This window comes from Hyla sarda, chromosome 1 (genome assembly GCF_029499605.1).
Source record: "Hyla sarda isolate aHylSar1 chromosome 1, aHylSar1.hap1, whole genome shotgun sequence".
NCBI lineage: Eukaryota > Metazoa > Chordata > Amphibia > Anura > Hylidae > Hyla > Hyla sarda.
This window is the reverse complement of record NC_079189.1, coordinates 526,757,151-526,779,936: the sequence shown is the minus strand read 5'-3', so window position 1 is coordinate 526,779,936 and position 22,786 is coordinate 526,757,151. Positions and strand designations below refer to the sequence as shown.

At 41.4% G+C, this 22,786-nt stretch overlaps 1 protein-coding gene across 1 annotated transcript in view; it reads right to left on the bottom strand.

Moving 5' to 3' along the window:
- Positions 1–10,221: 10,221 nt before the first annotated feature.
- The window catches only part of FAM151B (family with sequence similarity 151 member B), a 66,351-nt gene continuing 53,786 nt past the window's right edge, over positions 10,222–22,786 (bottom strand). Inside the window, exons 4-6 of the mRNA XM_056539298.1 lie at positions 20,436–20,650; positions 16,263–16,398; positions 10,222–11,257 (exon numbers count right to left, since the gene is read on the bottom strand). Coding sequence (XP_056395273.1) covers positions 11,089–11,257; positions 16,263–16,398; positions 20,436–20,650 — 520 coding nt within the window. The 3' untranslated portion in view covers positions 10,222–11,088. The remainder of the gene's footprint in view (positions 11,258–16,262; positions 16,399–20,435; positions 20,651–22,786) is intronic.

Genomic DNA, 22,786 nt, shown 5'->3' with positions numbered 1-22,786 from the left:
TTGCATTTCTAAGTGTTGTTCAAGTAGTCGCCTCTTTAGCTCCTTTATTTTGCAGGTGTTAAGATAATGTCAAGCATGTTCTATTGATCAGTGAGAGATTCATCTACACCAATGGCATAAAGAATTTAGGATTGAGACAGCTGGTTGGGGATTTTTTTTTTTTTTATAGTTGGAGGATAATTGCTTCTTTAAGATTATATTTAAACAGTAACCAACCCCTCAAGACTAGTACCAGTTACCTGATACATAGATGAACAATAGACAAAGTAATCTTAAATACCTTGATCGTGCTTCAATTAGAAGATACAACTTATGATAAAAAATATAAATGTTTTATTTTTAATATTAAAGATCAAATAATGCAATTTGACCTCATAACACAGGGCCCATGTGCAGAGGAAAACAAATATAATTATAACTTACTGATATAATAAAAAAACAAATACCGATATCTAGCATTAATAGGAAAATATAAAATTGATGTCCCTTTCCCTAGTCCAGCAATTGGTAGTCCAGAAATGGTCTAAAGTCCCGTAAATATTATGGGATTCCGATATATTGGATGTGAAAAGAATAAAGTATAATTACCAGCCTGGTACAAGTCCCAAAAAAAGAGTCACCTGAAGATAGATGATGAGGTCCACAAGTCTTGGGTGGTAAAAGACGCTGGCATGCGTCTTCGCGGCGGTCTACCTGCCACAGACCAGATTGAATAGATGCCGCTCTCAAGCGCTTTCGCTATAGATGGTATCAAGCAATGAACTGTTGCAGACCTCGTGGTATCCTGATGACGTGTGACGTCACAGGCGCTCGGCAATGTCTGCAACAGTTCATCACTTGATGCCATCTATAGTGAAAGAGCGGCATCTATTCAATCTGGTCTGTGGCAGGCAGACCACCGCGGTGACGCATGCCAGCGTCTTTTACCACCCAAGACTTGCGGACCTCATCATCTATCTTCAGGTGACGCTTTGTTGGGACTTGTACCAGGCTGGTAATTATACTTTATTCTTTTCACATCCAATATATCGGAATCCCATAATATTTACGGGACTTTAGACCATTTCTGGACTACGGAAAGTGACATCAATTTTATATTTTCCTATTAATGCTAGATATCGGTGTTTGTTTTTTTATTATATCAGTAAGTTATAATTATATTTGTTTTCCTCTGCACAAGGGCCCTGTGTTATGAGGTCAAATTGCATTATTTGATAATTTAATTTATATTTTTTATCATAAATTGTATCTTCTAATTGAAGCACGATCAAGGTATTTAAGATTACTACGTCTATTGTTCATCTATGTATCAGGTAACTGGTACTAGTCTTGAGGGGTTGGTTACTGTTTAAATATATTCTTTCAAACCCTTAACACCAGGTGTACAACCTCCTTACCTTGGCTAGTTAATTGTGAGCTGCACATCCCCTTTTGCTTTGTCTTCTTTAAGATTAGTTTCTATGTAACAACATTTCTTCTGACCGAAATCTGCATTTTAACTAAAGAGAAAAAAAAAGAAACAGAATAGCATGTACTCCCTTGAAACATATTGGTAACTGGAAAATACTGTACATTGAAGAAGTTCTCCTAGTAAAAGCTGTGGTAATTGGCATGCATGTGGCCGTCACTCGATAGTTAAAATCAATTTGTAGCGCTGCAAAAAGAAATTTTAATGCAGCCCAGGCCTCAATTCTGGTGCAGTCAGTGGGTAGCCTGGCATATAATCTTCAGGGATTTAGTCATAAGGAACAGCGTATCCTCATCAATTACATCTTTAATGCATCAGATAGCATTGTATAAAGCAATGTGAGTGATGATTTCTTGTGGGGGCTGGCAAGGTCAGTTTTAGTAATACACATAATCTTGATGGGGAGGAAAAGAAAGAAATCATAGGGTAGGAAATTGCTACAAATGGCAATGTGTTAAGTGACAATAAAACAAATATTCTGTTATTTTTCACTGAAGGTTTGTGTGGTCTGCAGTAGAGCCCTGCATTGGGATTGGGATCCCATGGGACCAAACCTAAAAACTGAAGGCGGTCAGGAGGCTGGAGCGGGCAGGCGGTCAGGCACTATGCCTGCAGGTCCCGCAAATCAGTGACTCAGCAGCAGCCCCACCCTCCGAGTACAGTCACCACTCACTTACCAGGGTAGGGGTGCTGCTCCTCCCCCATTGCTACTGTGGTGCCGCCATTCCATCCCCCGCTCAGCCTGCACTGGACTTGACTCTGGAGGAGGATCAGTCAGTGTAGTAACCCCCCCCCCCCCCCCCCCCCCCCCATCTTCAGCCGCCGCCCGGGCCCCTTTTGGTAGGTAAAAATTTCCATCTTTTACAGCACACATTCACTGTGTGCTGTGCTGCGGCCCCGGTGGTCGGCGATCCTGCCAGGGCCTCCGTCCGTATGTCTGCAGTCTGCTCTGCTATATGCATCGGGAGGTATGTGCAGAGTAGACTGCAGACAGAGCATTGCACCCTAGTGTCTTCTACAGACCTTAGGGTGCAATGCTCTGCAGTCTGCACATACCCATACATGTGTATAGCAGTGTGTGTGTGTAAATTCCTATACAGGTCAGGGTATGTGCAAAGCATTGTACCCTAGTCTGTACTACCCACACCTGTATAGGAATGTACACTACACACACTGCTATACACATGGTGGGGTATGTGCAGACTGCAGAGCATTGCACCGTAGAGTCTTCTACAGACCCTAGGGAGCAATGCTCTGCAGTCTGCACACACCCTATGGGAGTTATAACAAAAAGTAAAAAAAAATAAAAAATTATCCCATTAGCCCCTTCCTAAAAAGCTTCAATTCCCCCTTTCCCATTTTTAACTAAAATAATGTAAAAAAAAAAAAAATTATTGGCACGGTCAATGGCCCACATGTAAAAAAAATATATATATACTAAGGTCCAAAATAGCATATTTTTGGTCATTTCATATGCCATAAGAAAAAAAAAAAAAAAAGCAATCAAAAAGTCCCATTTAACCCCTTAACCTGTTAAGCTCCAAGGGCGTACCTGTACATCTTGGGTCCTTTCCCTTTCTATAACGTGGGGGCCGCGGCGTGGCCCTGCATCATAGTGGGTCGGGCCCGGCCTCTAACAATGGCCGGGACCCGTTGCTAATAGCACACGGCACTGATCGCAGTGCCGTGCGCTATTAACCCTTTAGACGTGGTGTTCAAAGTTGATCGCGGCGTCCCAAACAGCTGTAGGAGACGAGGAGGGTCCCGTTACCTGCCTCATGGTGTCCGATCGCCGAATGACTGCTCAGTGCCTGAGATCCAGGCATGAGCAATCAAGCGGCAGAATCATCGATCAATGGTTTCCTATGAGAAACCATTGATCAATGTAAAAGATCAGTGTGTGCAGTGTTATAGCCCCCTATGGGTGCTATAACATTGCAAAAAAAAAAAAAAAAAAAGGGGGGGGGGGGAAGGTAATAAACATAATTTAAAGGGGTTCTCCGGTGCTTACACATCTTATCCCCTATCCAAAGGATAGGGGATAAGATGCCTGATCGTGGGAGTCCCGCTGCTGGGGACCCCCAGGATCTTGCACGCGGCACCCCGTTTGTAATCAGTGCCCGGAGCGTGTTTGCTCTGGGTCTGATTACTGACGACCAGCGGGCCAGCGGCGTGTGACGTCACGCCTCCGCCCCTCAATGCAAGCCTATGGGAGGGGACGTGATAGCTGTCACGCCCCCTCCCGTAGGCTTGCATTGAGGGGCGGAGCGTGACATCACGGCAAAAAATTTGCCTTGATACCGCTCCCTACATGAAAAAAGTTATAGGGGTCAGAAGGTGACAATTTTAAACATATACATTTTCCTACATGTAGTTATGATTTTTTTCCAGAAGTACGACAAAATCAAACCTATATAAGTAGGGTATTGTTTTATTCGTATGGACCTACAGAATAAAGATAAGGTGTCATTTTTACCAAAAAAATTACTGCGTAGAAACGGAAGCCCCCAAAATTTGCAAAATTATGTTTTTTCTTCAATTTTGTCGTAGATATTTGGGTAAGATGATTGATGTCATTACAAAGTACAATTGGTGGCGCAAAAAATAAGCATCATATGGATTTTTAGGTGCAAAAATTAAAGCGTTATTTTTTTAAAGGTATGGAGGAAAAAACGAAAGTGGTCCTTAAGGGGTTAAGGACTCAGCCCATTTACGTTTTTGTTTTTCCTCCTTGCCTTCTAAAAATCTTAATATTTTCATCCACAGACCAGTGTCAGGACTTGTTTTTTGCGTGAATAGTTGTCCTTTGTAATGACGTCACTCATTTTACCATAAAATGTGTGGAGCAACCAAAGAAATACTATTTGTGTGGGGAAATTGATAAGAAAACCGCAACTTTCCTAATTTTGGAAGGTTTCGTTTTCATGCTGTACACTTTACGGTAAAATAGACATGTTTTCTTTATTCTGTGGGTCAATACGATTATAATGATACCATGATTACATACATTTCTATTATTGTACCACTTAAAAAAATCGCAAACTATTTAACCAAATTAGTGCGTTTAAAATCCCTCTATTTTGCTGACCTATAATGTTTAAATTTTTCCATATAAGCAGCGGTATGAGGGCTCATTTTTTGCACCGTGATCTGTACTTTTTTTATACCACATTTGTATATATATATATAAAAAAAATGTAATAAATTTTTTTATTTATTTTTTTAGGAATAAAATGTTATAAATAAGCAGAATTTTTTTTTTACGTTCACCGTATGGGATAATTAAAATTATATTTTAATAGTTTGGATATTTACGCATGCGGCAAAACCAAATATGTTTATTAAAATGTTTTTATTTATTTTTACACTTTTTGGGGAAAAAGAGACAATTGAAATATTTTTGGGGGGAGGGGATTTTTAAAAATGTTTCCTTATTTTTTTTTTTTTTTAACACTTTAATAGTCATCCATAGGGAAATATTTATAGCAATCATTTGATTGCTAATACTGTTCAGTGCTTTGAATAGGACATAGCACTGATCAGCGTTATCGGCTTTCTTCTGCTCTGGTCTGCTCGATCTCAGACCAGAGCAGAAGACGCTGGGAGGCGGACAGAGGCAGGTAAGGGGACCTCCGTCCGCCATTACGGATGATCGGATCGCCGTGGCAGCGCTGCGGGCGATCCGATCATGCATTTTTCTAACCGATCTGTATTGATCTTGGCATCTGAGGGGTTAATGGCAGACATCTGTGCGATCGCAGATGTCGGCCATTACTATCAGCAGTCAGGAACTGCCACACATGCCCCGAGCATCGCTCCGATGCTCGCGGTCATGTACAGGATGTAAATGTACGTCCTGGTGAGTTAAGTACCACCGCAACAGGACCTACATTTGTGTTCTGCGTCGTTAAGGGGTTAAACAAAAATGGGACCAATAAAAACTACAGACCACAGTGCACAAAAATTTGCCCTCATACATCCCCGTAGGCCAGGTATGTGGAGAGCATTGCATCGGTCAGTGACCCAGGGCCTCTGAGTCTGCACAGTCACTGCTATTCACATCTGTACATACACTAGAGTGCAATGCTCTGCACATCCCCCCCCCCCCCATGTATAGCAGTGTATGTACTACACACACTGCTAAACATGGGGAGTACATGTGCAGAGTATTGCACCCTAGTGTCTGTACATTCCCATGTTAGAAAGCAGGCGGGATTGGAGAAACATTTTAGCGGGAGCCGGCGGAATTGGTCCCGCACAGGGCTCTAGTCTGCAGTCTATGTCCTGTTATCACCAAAGACCACTTACCTGCTACCTCTTCTGGTTGCAGTTTCCATAAAATAAAGCCATGGATTAGTAAATATAGACTTCCCATTTAGCCACAAAACATTGCAATCCCCCAAGAATTGATTTAGGGTGTATTCACAAATACAGTATCCTGTGCATATTTGAAGCAGTGTTCAGTTAATTAGTTTACACTAAAAGCTGCAGCATCAAATATGCGCAGGATATTGAATGTGAATAGACCCGTAGGCAGACATTTTTTATTTTGCTTTTATCATCCTTTGTCATCCCAAGTGTCCTGGATTGAGTATGCAAGAGCTAGTTGGTGGTTTCTGATGGAAGAAAATCTCAGAACTTGTTGAACGAACATTTGTCTTCATATACCAGTAACCAATCACCAGTAAATCTGGCGATTGAAAGTGTTTTAAAGACCCGTTTGGTTTTATTACATTAACCTTTTATTTTGTAACAATGTGATTTTAGTGCTCTCACAAATGATTCCCAGGAACCCCATGGTCTGGGATGAAAGGAGAAACTTTTCTCAGTTGATAATCTAGCTGAATCTGTAGAGAAGGTCCAGGGAGATGATGTGGCTGGTCAGAGACTCTGCCTTGGATGGAGCCTTCACCAAGAGATCGCCCAAGTATGGAAATACAGCGAAACCCCCTGGAGAAGCAACATGATGGGAGCCAGGACCTTGGTGAAGACCCTGGGAGCCAAGGCCAGACCAAAGGGAGCCAAGGCCAGACCAAAGGGAGGGCGACGAATTGGAAATGCAGTGAACCCAATAAAAATAAACGCTGGTGTGGGCCTGCAATTGTCATTTGCAGGTACACATCCCAGATATCAAATAGATGCAAGGTATTCAGCCTGTTCTAAGGCCCTGATTATAGATCACAGGGACTCTATCCGTACCTTCCAATTCAGCCTCTTGAGGTCCAGTATAGGCCTGAATGGGCCATCCTTTTTGGAAACTGGGAAAACCCCTGAAACTGCTGCAACCGAGTAACCAGGACACTCACACCCTGTAAGAGCACGTTGTGAATGGCACGGGAAAAAGCTCTCGAAGGAAACTCTGGAGGCCTGTACAGGGAAAATTGGGCTGGTGGAAGAGAAGAAAACAGATATCACCCCCAGAACCCATGCGTCATCCACACGGACGAGCTAAACCTCCTTGAAGGAGAGAAGCCGATGCCCCTCTCCCTGCTTGAGAAGAATCAAGTAAGGGCAGACCTTAAGGCAGAGGAGGACTCGGAGGTGGACGGCTTGGGGCTCTTAGAGCGGAACTGCCAGAAGGGCTGAAGCTTAAAAGGAAAGTCCTCCGGAACTAGTAGAGAAACAGCTGTGTGGCAGACTTCTGGGAAGAGGGGCCACAAAAGGAGCAAAATCCCCTGACGCGAACAGAAGGTCGCTAGCTCTTAGGATGACGAAAGGGAATTCTGTTCCCCTACTCTTGACCCCAGAAGCCTCAGCATAGCATATTTCGGAGGGACTGACTCTAAACTGGGAGAGGCAGAGGTTTCCTTGGGAGTCCTGAGGTTATAACACAAGGAGCAGAGGGAGCATGACAGTCCACATGGATCCTTCTTACAGCGAGTGCATGAAAAATGGGTCACTATTGCCACTGGGCAGTGCTGTCCTGGAGCTGAAGGAACTTGATGACATATTGCCTTTAAGGTTGTCCATTCAGTCTTTGCTACTGATAAAGCTACCTGGCCTTTTAACTGTCCTAAATGTGGACCATCCTGGAGATTCAGATGTGCTGCTATACACAAGACATAATTTGAAGACAGAGGGCAGCAGGGTCAATGTGAAGAATACTCTTTTTGCAGAAAATGGCTTCTTTCACAAAACGCAGGTGACAAGAACATAAAAAATATAGATAAATAGAATTAAAAGAGAAGGAGACATTGAAGCTAGACTTAAAATGCAAATCAAATTATGGTCAAAATACAACATAAATCACATGCAATAAACTACAATCTGATTTAGAGAAGTTTGTCTTGTAGTAATACGGTGACAATAAAACCTTAGTCTTACATTAAATGTGCATTGGAGGGAGGCATATGTGAGCGTTTATGCAGAGTTACTATCAATTTACCAATATTAAAACACTTGATAAAAAGTGTAACTATGGCAACCGGCCTTGAACAGTCGAGTACAATTAAAATGTATCTTCACAAAAAGAGCAACATAATAGTATACCCGTGTGTATAAACACAGTATCATTGGATTTTACAAGTTACTGCTAAAGGAAATTATTAGTTTGTTTTAGGTTTTATACAGAATAAGAGAAAACATTTTTATTGGATCTACAATGTGGACACATTTTAACTTGTTAGTGACATTCATTACATGTATTTACGCTGTACTCCCCCCTTTTTACTTTATGGGTAGGGTCACACATAAAGTGCATCCGCATATTTGACACTGCGGAAGAGCTGCCGGCAGTCACGACTGCCGAGCGAGCTCCCTGTATATCTGTCTGTCTGCTCGTAGTGGATTTCCTGCAAGCAGTCACAAGCTGACATACAGAGATACCCGGCCGCAGCAGGGAGCCAGATCTGCAGTCACTCTGTGACTGCCGACAGCACATCAGTAATGTCAAATATGCGTGGATGCATTGCGTGTGACCCTACCACAGGAATAAAAACAATTGTATCAGCAGGAACTGGAACATTCAGCATATACTAAGGCAATAGTCTTAAACGTTTGGACCTCCATCTGTTGCAAAACTACAACTCCCAGCATGCCCAAACAGCCTGTTCGGGCATGCTGGGAGTTCTAGTTTTGCAACAGATGGAGGTTCAGAGTTTAAAGAACACTGTTCTAAGGCATCAGCTATAGTTTTTTTTAAAATATTGTGCAACTTCTACAACTAGAGGAAAAAAAAGATACTAATATAGGGAGATTCTTTACTAAAAGAGTAGTGGGACTATGGAACTCCCTGCCAGAGGAAGTTGTCACAATGAATTCTCTAAAAGTGGTTAAGAGAGGCCTGGATGACTTTTGAGAGCGTTCCAATAGGACATGTGAACACAACACTGAAACCACATACCAAATATTTTGTGTAGGTCCCGCACATGCCAAAGCAGCTCCGACCTATCAAGGCATGGACATGTGAAGCAAGTGAAAAAACATAACTAGTTATCACTATTATAGGACCTAAAGAAATTAAATAGGAAAAAGTATTAAATAGGGATTTCCCGATACCATTTTTTTTTTTTAAGACCGAGTACCGAAACTTTTTCTTAAGTATTCGCCGATACCAATTTCCTTAAGAGTACGTTCACATGGGCGGATCCACAGCGTATTTTACGCTGTTGATCTGCCGCTGAATGACCGCTACATGGTGCCTTCAGATGTGCCTGCTCAAAGTGGCAATACGCCGCTATGAGCAAACACATTGCGATGTGCAAGTTGCAGTGCGCATGCGCAGTGTACTCACACATCGCGGGCGCTCTCGGCCTAGCTCATGATGGAGTGGCCTGCTCAGTGTGTCTGCTTGTAGCAGCGTATTGCCATTCCAAGCAGGCACATCTAGAGGCAGCATGTAGCGGCCCTTTAGCGGCAGATCCGAAGCATAAGATACGCTGTGGATCCGCCTGTGTGAATGTACCCTTAATGGGAAAAAGGGGTGTTTTTTTTGTTTTTATATTCAAAAAATATATATTGTTTATTTTATTTAAACTTTTTTGATAATTTTTTATTGGGAAGGGGTTAAGTCACAAACATTTTTTTTTTTTTTTTTTACTATTTTAGTCCCCATGGGCGACTATTACATGCAATCTGTAGATTGCATACACTGATCAATGCTATGCCATAGCATAACAGTGATCAGTGTTATCGGTGCTGATTTACTAATGGCTGGCAGCAGTAAAGGAGCAACGATCGGACACACGGAGCAGGGTAAGGGGCCTCCGGCCATCCTCACAGCCGATCAAGACACCGCAGTGATCCCGATCAGCATCCCTGAGCTAACTGGCAGTTAACTTCAGGACTTTTAGAAGCCGCAATCTATTTTGTGTGCTATGATGTGTGCTCAGCTGCTGAGCGCACTACACAGCTTGGGAGCGGAGAAAGCAGGTGGCTTACTGCACCTCCATGATACCTGTAGAAGAAACTCCCACCATTAGGTATCGTGGACATTTGCACGAGTATAAGTACTCGAACAAATGTCCAGTATGAGGACATCCCTAATATTAAAGTTTAGCCAGTCCTGATCTATTAAAAGCAGTCTGCAGCCAACTAAGGACAACTGAGGTAAAACTAAATACTGTACTAAATTTGGTAAAATGCCTATGCAAAAGAATATCAAAGAAAAATAAAGTTACAAATTCCTACAGATGTTATTCCATTAATATAATTTTATGTAATTCTGTATAATCTAAAAAGATCACAGGAAGCATTGTGCATGATTACCGTTCAAAGAGAACAGACTCTTACATGAAAATGATAGTAAACAGGTCTGGAAAGGTTGAATATATTTTATTTTCTATATTTGAAGGTGTCATCTGACATCTTATTATCTATCCTATAGCCTGCTCAGCCTGGGACCACTCTATTAGCTAAACATGAAAGACATACCCAAACCTGACAGGCCCTTAAAGCGTACATGTCATATTCCACAAAAAAATATTATCTAGCACCTATATTTTTCTCACAAATACCTTCTATCAGTTGCTCACTGGCTTTGTCATTCTGTGCTTTGGAGGGGGTGTGTCCTCCCGCTGCATGACTCCTCTTCCTCCCTGAGTGCTGATGAGTTAGGCAGTAGACCATGCTGTCCCTGTTCTCCTTGTGCTGCCTCTCGGCTGCATTTATTTAGTACAATTTTTTGCACCACAAAAGTGAAGCATGCTATTAAAAAAATGTGGTGCATACAGCCAAGCCCCCTCCCCCCCCCCCCTTCTTTAGAAACTTTCAAAAAGTCCAGTGAAGTGGGAAAAAGTATCTAAAGCATATACTAAGGATGTAGTGGTCAGTTTATGGTGTTGAGTTCTGGTGCATTTAGATTGGTTAATCTGCCCCAAAAGAATTAAGTTGCAATATACATTACTGTTTATTAAATGTCTTTTCAGCTGGCAGCTGTAAATCCTGAACCCCTAAGATATTAAAGAACAGGGGGTGAAAGACCCCAGAATACAAGTAAATATACAAGATTCAAAGTCACTCCTTATCCTCATGACAGATCAAGAGTTGCAGGTAAAGACCAGTGAACAGACTTCACCTAAAAAAGGGGCTTAATAAAAAGGCAGTGTATAGAGGGGACCACCCATTTAATGCATCATTCCTGTTAGTTTGTGATGAGATGAGCTCCACTATTGCTGTTTCCACTATTGCTTATTTGCTTGTTCCTTCTGTCTTACAACCAGCTTCAGTTCACTATTTTGAGGTTCGAACACATCATAAAATATCCGATCTTCTCCTGTATGTTCTCGAATGTAGAGCAGGTCCTCTACGGGGTAGATATCATCCTTTCCTGACCAGACAGTGAGGCTGTACCTGCAACGAGCAAAGTGCACATTACTATGACAATGAACTCAATGGGTCTCAATGTGGAATGCACAACACTCTTCACTATTCAGTCATGACACATATCAATCCATTCATCACAAGTCTTTCCTGAGCCTATATAGAATATGTGATACCTATTACCTGCCATTAGGATGCCTTGAAAAGTTTTTGTAACTGTGAATATGCCAATTGGTGAAACTTTTGTAAACAAACGGAGAATCGGGCAGCACATATGTTAAAAGTAGTTCCATGCAAACAAAATTTCTCCCATAAATTTTTTTTTTATAAAAACTACAAAAAATTTAAAGTGAAATGGTCACACATCAGATTGTTTTAACATCAGCCAGATAGAGTTAGCATAGATTTCAACATGCAGCGCACAGTGCAGTCACTACAGTCCCCGATTCATTGTGAGATGTGCGCAACACTTACCCACAATCCTTCTTCTTTATATGCACAGTGCAGACTAACTGCCAATACAGGGATGTGGAATTTCTATCGCCCGACGCTCGGGACTAGCAGTTTTGGGCGCCGGGCAGGTGAATTTGTCCGGCCCTTAGCCCGGCTTCAGGCAAGCAGGGCCGGACCTGACAAGTGCGGCGGATCTGCTGTCTGTATGGAGCGGGCTGCCGACTCCTGCCCGCTCCATACTCAGCAGCCTGTGTCCTCGGAAGCAGAGCAGGGGAGATGAGAAGCTGTGTATGTATCTTCTCTCCCCTGCTCTGCAGACATGCGGGGGGGAGATGAGGGGGCGTGGCTTCTTGCTCCCCGTGCAGATCTGCGTCCTCTGCCTTCACTCCACGCACGTCTGCACGGGGAGATGCATGCGGCGCTCTGCAGTATGTATGGAGCGGGCTCGGGATTCCTGCCCGCTCCATACTCTGTAGCCCCCGGCTGTTCTCAGTAGCCGGGGGCCGCCACTAATAACCAGCATGCGGCGATCGCCGCGGCTGGCTATTAACCCTTTAGATCGCCGCTGTCAAAGCTGACAGCGGCGTCTAAAGGGAGATGTGAATGCTCCCTGGTGGGCTAGTGGGGTGGATCGCCCCCCCCCGCAGCGCGATCGCAGGGGGGCGATCCACTATAGAGGTAGCCGGAGGACTTACCTCTGCTTCCTCCAGTCCCAGCTCTGTCATTGATAGATCCTGGCTGGACCAGGCTCTATCAATGGATCACAGAGCACACAGATTAATAGAGTTCAATAGAATCTATTCATCTGTCTGAGGAATCTAATGAGTCCTCATAAGTCTAATAAAGTGTAAAAAAAAAATAATAACAATAATAAATAAAAGTTTTAATAAAAGTTTGAAAAACACATATTAACCCAGTGGTCTTCAAACTGTGCCCCTCCAGATGTTACAAAACTACAATTCCCAGCATGCCAGGACAGCCGTTGGCTGTCAGGGCATGCTGGGAGTTGTAGTTTTGCAACATCTGGAGGGCCACAGTTTGAAGACCGCTGCATTAACCCCTTCCATGTTAAAAGTTCAAATCACCCCCTTTACCTATATAAAAACATGTAAACATAATAAAAATAAACATACTTGGTATCGCTTCGTGCGTAATTGTACGACCTATTAAAATATAACATTATGTATCCCGTATGGTAAATGAAAAAAAAATACCAAACCACAGATTTGAAATTTTTATAATATCCCAGAAAAAAAAAGTTAAAAAGCGATTAAAAAGTCAGATCAATACCAAAATGGTACCGATACAAAAAACAGATTATGGCGCAAAAAATGAGCCCTCATTCAGCCTGGTATGCGGAAAAAAAATTAAGCTACAGGGGTTAAAAAATGGCAATTAAAAAAAATTAGATAAAGTCCAGAATTAGTAAAACATGACGTAAACGATACAAATCTGGTATCGCTGTAATCAGGCGCTTAAAGTATAAAACTAACATGTTACCTCAACCACAAGGTAAATGGCGCAGAAAAGAAAACCACAAATTCTGCAAAATTATCTTTTACTATTTCAATTTCACTTCCCTTAATATATATTTATATATATTTTTTGGTTCAGAGAATATGTTATTGAAAAATTAAAAGGTATCATTATAGTTGGTAGTTATGGCTATTATAGGGCGAGGAGGAAAAAACGAGAGCGTAAAAGCGAAAATTGGCCGGGACAAGTGGATCGTCATGAGGGACAAGTAGATTTTGCTCCATTTTAGTCCCGTGGACAAGTAGTTTTTTATAAAATTTCCACACCCCTGCAATACCTTCAGGAGATGCAGTTGAACTGAGAATGTGTGATTTGTCTTAGGCCCCTTTCACACTACATAATTACTCCGTTTTCGAAGTTCCGTTAGAAAACCGGCAGTAAAATGGCAGTTACAAAATCCTATACGGCCGTTAGAAAATCCCATTATAGTCTATGGGATTTTTCTACTAGCAGTTTTAACCAGTTATAGCCCGTTATTAATAACGGCCAATATTTTGTGGCGGAAGATAGTAACGGGAGAAAGTGTTCATGAACTATTTCTCCCATTATTATCTTCTGTCACAAAATAACGGCCGTTATTAATAATGGGCTATAACTGGTTAAAACTGTTATTAGAAAAATCCCATAGACTATAATGGGATTTTCTAACGGCCGTATAGGATTTTGTAACTGCCGTTTTACTGCCAGTTTTTTGACGGAACTTCGAAAACGGAGTAATTATGTAGTGTGAAAGGGGCCTAAGTTGGTCGTAACGAAGAGCAAATATCAAAACAATGCAAAACAGTGCAGCAACTTGTGGGATTTAGAAGTCTCTCTCAAATAGTGCATTTTCAGAAACACGTACATTTAAAATAAGTTTAATTTTACATAATGCTTTAATTTAGTTCTATTTTTCATATTGGGACAACCTCTTTAAATGGGCACCATCAGATAAAAACTTTTTATATGTTGTACATCTTGGCAAAACATTAACCTTTCTAATATACTTCATAAGAACATTTTATTTCCATTTCATAGAAATCATGGCTTATAAAATCATGGCTTTGTCCAAACTAATGCACAGGCATATACAAAGTCCAGTAAGTGAGGGTGGGCTGGAGAGAGCACAGAGGAGTCCTATCAGACAGGAGAGAGCACAGAGGAGTCCTATCAGACAGGAGAGAGCACAGAGAAGTACTATCAGACAGGAGAGAGCACAGAGGAGTGCTATCAGACAGGAGAGAGCACAGAGGAGTCCTATCAGACAGGCGAGAGCACAGAGAAGTACTATCAGACAGGAGAGAGCACAGAGGAGTCCTATCAGACAGGAGAGAGCACAGAGGAGAAATAGAGCAGGAGAGCGCGCAGTGAAGTGCTATCAGACATTTCATAGAAATCATGGCTTATAAAATCATGGCTTTGTCCAAGCTAAGGCACAGGCATTTACAAAGTCCAGTAAGTGAGGGTGGGCTCGCACTCCTCTGTCTGATAGGACAGGAGAGAGCACAGAGGAGTCCTATCAGACAGGAGAGAGCACAGAGGAATACTATCAGGCAGGAGAGAGCACAAGAGGAGTCCCATCAGACAGGAGAGAGCACAGAGGAGTCCTATCAGACAGGAGAGAGCACAGAGGAGTCCTATCAGACAGGAGAGAGCACAGAGGAGTCCTATCAGACAGGAGAGAGCACAGAGGAGTCCTATCAGACAGGAGAGAGCACAGAGAAGTCCTATCCGACAGGAGAGAGCACAGAGGAGTACTATCAGACAGGAGAGAGCACAGAGGAGTCCTATCAGACAGGAGAGAGCACAGAGGAATGCTATCAGACAGGAGAGAACACAGAGGAGTCCTATCAGACAGGAGAGAGCACAGAGGAGTCCTATCCGACAGGAGAGAGCACAGAGGAATGCTATCAGACACGAGAGAGCACAGAGGAGTGCTATCAGACAGGAGAGAGCACAGAGGAATGCTATCAGGCAGGAGAGAGCACAAGAGGAGTCCCATCAGACAGCAGAGAGCACAGAGGTACTGTGTCCATTTTAGGACAGTCAGTCGAAACTCCATCCCGTGTCAAGAAAACAGCATCCTGCCTCATCCCTCGGACCAATCACCGTCAGTCGTAACTCCATCCCCCGTCAGGCGAAACAGCATCCTGGCTCCTCCCTCACACCAACCCTCCGTCAGTCGTCAGCCACAACTCCCTCCTCCCTCATCTGAAACTCCCTTGTCCAAAACGCTGTCATCCCTCAGATGAAACTTCCTGCCGCATAGCAGAGCAGACGCTGCACAGCAAGTATAGAAGAGTCGAAACTGTGAAACTTTCATGTGTACTACAGACACTACATGTTCTACAGTCTGTGTAGCGGAGCCAAAACTGAATAGGATGTACAGCAGAACCCGTATAGCAGAGAGCAGACACTGAGCTATCAGGAGAGAGCACAGAGGAGTCCTATCAGACAGGAAAGAGCACAGAGAAGTACTATCAGACAGAAGAGAGCACAGAGGAGTACTATCAGACAGGAGAGAGCACAGAGGAGTACTATCAGACAGGAGAGAGCACAGAGGAGTGCTATCAGACAGGAGAGAGCACAGAGGAGTGCTATCAGACAGGAGAGAGCACAGAGGAGTGCCAGCCCACCCTCACTTACTGTTTTAGTACCTTTTTCCTCCGGTATCTTTACAAGGTCTTCTGCTGTTCTTGGACTGATGTGTATTTTGTTTGCACATTCATGTCTAGGATGTGTAAATTGAGACTTCCTGAATAAGATGATGGATATGTGGTTTTAAAGCTTGAATATTATCATATAAGCAGATGTTAGGACCTTCAGGTGTTTAGAAATTGCTCTTAGGGATGAACCAGACTTGTAAAGGTGCACAATGTTTTTAAGAAGCTTCTAAAACTATTTAAAGGCACAGTCAACTTCTGATCTACTACAGTCTTGTACAAAATAGATGTCCTCAACAACTACAGATTGTTGACCTGGAATGTGCGAAGGGGATAAACATGGGTTCTAATGACTAACTTAAATGACCTGAAACTTCAACGGTGTGTAGTAACTATAATTTTACCTATCTGATGACTGCAGCAACCATTGTAGTTGAGGCCATGATTGTCGCACTAAGGCGGCTCTGACTGGGAATGTCACAGGTTGGCTCAGATTTTTACAGATATTCTCCATTTCTCTCACCATCTCCCAGTTATAGCCTAAAAACAAAAGTTAAATACAGGAAATTACAAAATGCTGGCACTAGATTGATAGATTGATTCTACAACTGAAAAGTGTAATGCACGAATAATCAGTGCAACCATCCACAATATAGACCCGAATGAATTGTAAACATACTACCATAAAATGACAGACATTGTATGGTGCCAGGTCATCTACCGGGTTATCTGTCCTCTGCACACATCCCTGGTATATGTGGGCAACCTGTCGAAAAGGTCTGCTAACAAATAGTGAGGATTTCCCGTTGGGCCAATTTCCCAAAAAGCATATGGTTTCTGTGCAGGTTGCAAAAGTGCAGTAGACTATGCTTTTGAGTCCTGCACAGAAACATTATATGCTTGAAAAATGAACTGAACACATTCACTAGAAGACTATGTTTGGTCCATTAAAGCCAAAGGGCCAACCTGGGAGAACAACCTGGGAGTATTCTAAATGGAATCCATGATGGTATTGTGATCAGAACATTACTTTGTAAGGGTGCAGTCCCACTTACCGCTTCCGCAGCATATTTCACACTGCGTAAAATGGTCTTCAGCAGCAAAAATATGCTGCATAGTATCAGATGATCATACACAGGGCTAGCTGGTGGAAGCCCTGCATTTTCAGTGAAGATTGGAGGCAGAGCAGCACGCTGGCGTGACTGAAGCACAGCCCTGGCTTCAACTTCAATCTTCACTAAAAACGCAGGGCTTCCACCAACTTACCCTGTGTATGATCGTCTGAGATTACGCAGCGTATTTTTGCTGCTGCAGACCATTTTGCGCTGTGTGAAATATGCTGCATAATCGGTACGTGAGACCAAACCCTAAGTCATGAAGATTACATATGGTCCCATTAATTTAAATAAAGTGACCACACATGCACATATATTTGCCATGATGTCCAGATACAAGACAAAATGGGTATCCTGACTATTATCATATTCTCACTTGCTGTTGGTCTTACATGTGCTTAAAGGCAACATTTTTGTAAAAGTTTCAAGCACCAGCATGTTCACAATATGGATCGTATTTATCTGACAAGTCAAAGACATTTTTTTTATGCTTGTGGCATACAAGTATGTATAATAAACATCATATGTGAGCATGGATGGCTTGTCCATGCATTTAATCCAAGGACTGTAAGGACTGAGCAGATCTCGGCCCAGGTGTAGCAAGAAATAAAAAAATATGTGATTTTTGCATTGTTACATAACTGCAATAATGTGGCTTGGTCAAAATCAACAATGGGCTAACTTCCATGCCATATGTTGTTGCACATATCAGATTAACGCCGCTGTACCAGCATTTAGAAACATAGCAACCAGAGAGAATGCAGAGACTAGAGAAACTACACATTAACAAGCATTACTAGTTAGCACAATGCCATGTGCAGTCTTTTTAACATAGTCCCTCAAGCATATGCTGCAGCTGCCGCTATTCTACAACACGTATTCCAGGCCTTACAATCTAACAATTGATAACATATAGAATTATATTATACCACAAGTCCCACTAAAATGCATTTTACTATCTGTGATACAATAAAGGTAATAGAAAGAATGTATAGCCCATCTGTATCCTATAACCGTCATCTTGTGGGTGCACACAAGACAGCGCCCAGATCCAAGGCAACATTCCACAATAAACAACTCAGGTCTTCAGCTCTGTAAAAAACCTTCAGTATTTTACTTTGTTGTGAAAAAAGGTCAGTACACAAACTGACATGTTTTGGTTGCACCAAGCACCCTTATTCATGAGGGGTATTCCCATCTCATGAAATTATAGGGGATATCAAGCTGATTGGCAGGGGTATAACCACTTGGGACCCCAAAGGGACAGGGACAAAATTGTTAACGAATGGTGCACACAATGGCCTGTGCTGCCTTCCCTTCATTATTTTCTATGGGCTGAACATTTCCAATTTTACCACCACTTTTTATTTTCTAAACTGTGGACAGGGGATACATTCATGAATACTCTTTTCACATACAAATGAAAAACACATGATAACGGACTAGGATGTAGCATGTCGAGTTCCTGCCATATATATGCCGTGTCATGTGTTTGTTATTTGTAAGTTAAAGGGGTACTCCCGTGAAAAACTTTTTTTAAAATTTTTTTTTTTAAATCAACTGTTGCCAGAAAGTTAAACAGATTTGTAAATTAGCAAAGTCCTGAGATATGACTGTCAGCACCACTCCACTCCCGGCTCAGAACTCACTCCTGCAGGTCCGAGCGCTCCGTAGATCACTCGGTGCCCGTGTCCAAAGTGCAGTTGCATATATAAGTCTCAAAGGAAATTAAACCTTGGTGTAGCGCATCCTCATTGTAAGCCTTGCTTGTGGCAATAAAGCAGCAAGATAAAAGTAGAACTTCGGGTGCCGTGTCTTAATTTCCTTTGAGACATAGATTTGTACATTACTTTATTAAAAAATCTTAATCCTTCCAATACATTTTATGGACTGTATACTACAGAGGAAATTTCTCATTGGATTTCTCTGATTTCACGACCACAGTGCTCTCTGCTGACCTCTGCTGTTCATTTTAGGAACTGGCCAGAGCAGCATATGTTTGCTATGGGGATTTACTCCTGCTCTGGCAAGTTCCAAAAATGGACAGCAGAGATCAGCAGAGAGCACTGTGGTCGTGACATCAGAGAAATCCAAAAATAGAAGCATTTCTTCTGTAGTATATAGCCCCTAAAAAGAACTGGAAGGATTTCAATTTTTTAATAGAAGTAATTTACTAATCTGTTTATCTTTCTGGCACCAGTTGATTTAAAAAAAAAAAAAAGTTTTCCACGGGAGTACCCCTTTAAGCCATGAATAAGGGCACATGGTGTGTCTGAAACGCGTTGGTTTGTGTCTTGACCTTTGATCAAAATATAATACAATATTGAAGTTTTATATGGAGCTTGGGACATTCAACTGTTTTTTTTACTAACCGTTACTACAAAAATCAGGGAGGGAAAAACTTTGTAAAGTAGATGGATCTGACAAATATATAGATATATAAAATATCCTGTAACTTCACTTTTTGACCTTCTCTGAAGTGGGAAGTAATCAGGTTCAAGAAAAGAAAAGTTTGCGAAGCTTCAAAACACTACAGAATTGACAAAAATTATTATTATTATTTTTTTTATAACCATCAACCACCTTCAGATACAAGCATTATATTCACAGCGTCATCATGAACGATAAATTCAACCTGTTCCGCTCTTCACATCAAGGCCAGTCTTTGTTCAGCAGCGGCAGAGAAAAACATTTACGTCTCAGTGATAAGTTTATTGACAAGTGAATATGTGCAGTGTTTGTCACAGAAATAATTGAATTCCCAGAATGCAAAAGCAATCACATCACTGAGTGATGGAACACAAGCAGATGTTCAGGGTCAGCACCATGTATGTCTCACTTACCTCAAAGAGGTATACAGCCAGAACATTTGTATTAGTGGCAGGAAATAAATTAGCATAATGTGACCATATAGTAAAATACTGCATAAGGTAAGCATTAGAAAAATAAGAAATCAAAATGCCGAATATTGTAGATCAAATATTTATCTTGAAGTACATTCTTTCTATTCATATTGGCCGTAAAGAGCCATGTTTGCTTTTGTAACATACCCTAATGGAGTCCAGACACTATATGACTTAAAGGGTTCCTCAGACCTATCATCGTGAAAATGTCAAATCTACTGGCACCATGTTGTAGACCAGACTGACCGGTAGACTGCTACATAGAATTGTTGCAAAAAATTCCATATAAATTAATTGAAAGTCCTGCTCATACTGTTCTAAGGAGTCCAGTGGGCAGAGCAACAATAGGTGATTATTTACATCTATAACATTCCACTCTATTTTCTGCAAGGATTGGAAATGATACAACAAAAAACAAAAAAAATAACAGCTTTGTTCATGTGCTTACCACTACAGTAAGGTCAATGACAACTCTGGAACTTTTAGGTCCATGAATGTATTCACTAGGCCAGTAAACATGTAATAGGATGGTGGTAATAGTAACACACACAGGTTATACCTTCATTAGGTTTGTCTGGGTGCCAAGCAGTTGTCCAGCCCAAAGACAACGTAACATCTGAGAAGAAGGAGGTAACAACCTGAAGGAATTCTGTTGCATCCACGCTGACATTTCCACCAGGCCCAGTTAGTATGTCCGCATTTATCCAAACTGGTTGATGGAGATTATCCTTCATTGTATCCAAGATTTTCATAGAAGGTAGAACAGCTTCCAAACTATGAAGTAAAATATATAAATTAAGTAAATAATAATACATGAAATAATTGTGATGCCCACAATGCTGCTACTTAAAGGGGTTTTACCATAATCTACTTTTCCACAGCAAACTCAATATTCTGTAAAAAATACAGACATGGCCTTCTTTCCTTGTTTCTGAATTCACTCCCCATTTTGTATGAAAATCTGTGTGGTAGGTGGAGCTTTTGTCACATGACAGCTGTAAAGTGTGTAAACCTGAGGTTACAGGCTTCTCACTGTTTTTTTCTAAATATTGTTTATTGACAAACAGATAAAACAGAAAGGACATTGCACATATTGATAGGAAAACAATAAAGTCTCACAGTCTCATAAGTGCCCCAAAGAAGATAGCTGTTTAATATATATATAAAAAAAAAAAAAAAAAGAGCAGTGCTACACCTGGCCACACGTTGTGCGTAGTGCTGAAGATCAACAACAAAAAATGCCTCCCAGATGGAGGGTAAACAATATACCAAGAACAATTGTGCCCAGTGAGCACGGACACCCTCAATTTCCCTCCACCATAAAACTTAACTTTTATTTCATTCACTTTACTACGTATGAAAGTAGAGGATTAAAAACACATCTATCCACTGGTTTGAATGCTCTATCCACCCTGTAAATCCAGTTATGAATACTGAAATAATGTCCTTTTATTCCAAGGATCAATGTATTAGTATTCAGGGAAAGGATATTCAGTGCTACATCCTACATGTTTCCTTGAGAAAGCCACACAAGTGGCGAAACATGTAGGATGTAGAAGAGCATATAGATTTTAACTGCATCTCTATCCTAAACCGGTATAATACCGTAACAAGTGAAGTGCACACTGCAGGTGCACTTTCCCATAGGCTATTGCCATCAGACAGTGGTGCATTTACAGCACTGAATATCCTTTCCCTGAATACTAATATATTGATCCTTGGAATAAAAGGACATTCAGTATTCATAGCTGGATTTAAAGGGTGGATAGAGCATTCAAACCAGTGTATAGATGTGTTTTTAATCCTCTACTTTTGTACATAGTAAAGTGAATGAAAAAAAAGTTAAGTTTTATGGTGGAGGGTAATTGAGGGTGTCAGTGCCCACTGGGCACAATTGTTGTTGGTATTGTGCTGAAGCTCCGCTCCATTCACTTCAATGGTGTCAAGTAGGGATGTCCCGATATCGATACTCCCGTCGGCAGGTATCACGGAGGTGCAGTAAGCCGCCTGCACTCTCCTCACAGATCAACTCCCCTGTGCCCACTCCAGAGCTATGCAGCACGCTTAGCAGTTGAGCGTGCATCATAGCCGGGACCAGCATCAACTTTGATCGCAGCATCTAAAAGTCCTGAAGTTAACTGCCGGTTAGCTCAGGGATGCTGATCAAAATCACCGGGGTGAAATCGCGGTGTCTCAATCAGCTGAAAGGACAGCCAGAGGTCCCTTACCGTGCTCTGTGCTGTCCGATCGTCGCTCCTCTACTGCATGGCAGGCAGTAGTAAGGGAGAGCCGATAACACTGATGAATGCTATGCTATGGCATAGCATTGATCAGTGTATGCAATCTACAGATTGCATGTGCTAGTCCCCTATCGAGACTAAAAACAAGAAAAAAAAATGTGTAATAAATAATTATATTTTGATTAAATTCATAATTAATTATGAATTAACCCCTTCCCTAATAGAAAATTTTAATCGCCCCCTTTTCAAAAAGTTTAAATAAAATTATATATATATATATATATATATATATATATATATATATATATAGTAAAAGCCCTTTCTCTTATATAAAAAAAACAAACAAAAAAAAACTGTCACATAACATTGAAAAAAGTATTGGTAATTGGTATCAGCATCCCTAGTGTCAAGCTGCAATACAGCAATACAAACACAGCCCATGGGCAAGTAATTTTTTCTTAAATTTATTTTCAACTGATTCACCTTTATAAAACTGCACCCAAAAACGAAATGGGTTGAAGGCCATTTCTTATACTTAAAGCTCCCACATTTTAAGTACAATGTGCTCTCAAAGCTGAAATGGATATTCAATGTCATTGTGTCCTGCCTACGCAAATAGCAATATAAACATCTGACACAAATATATATATTTATTTATTTATTGTATTAG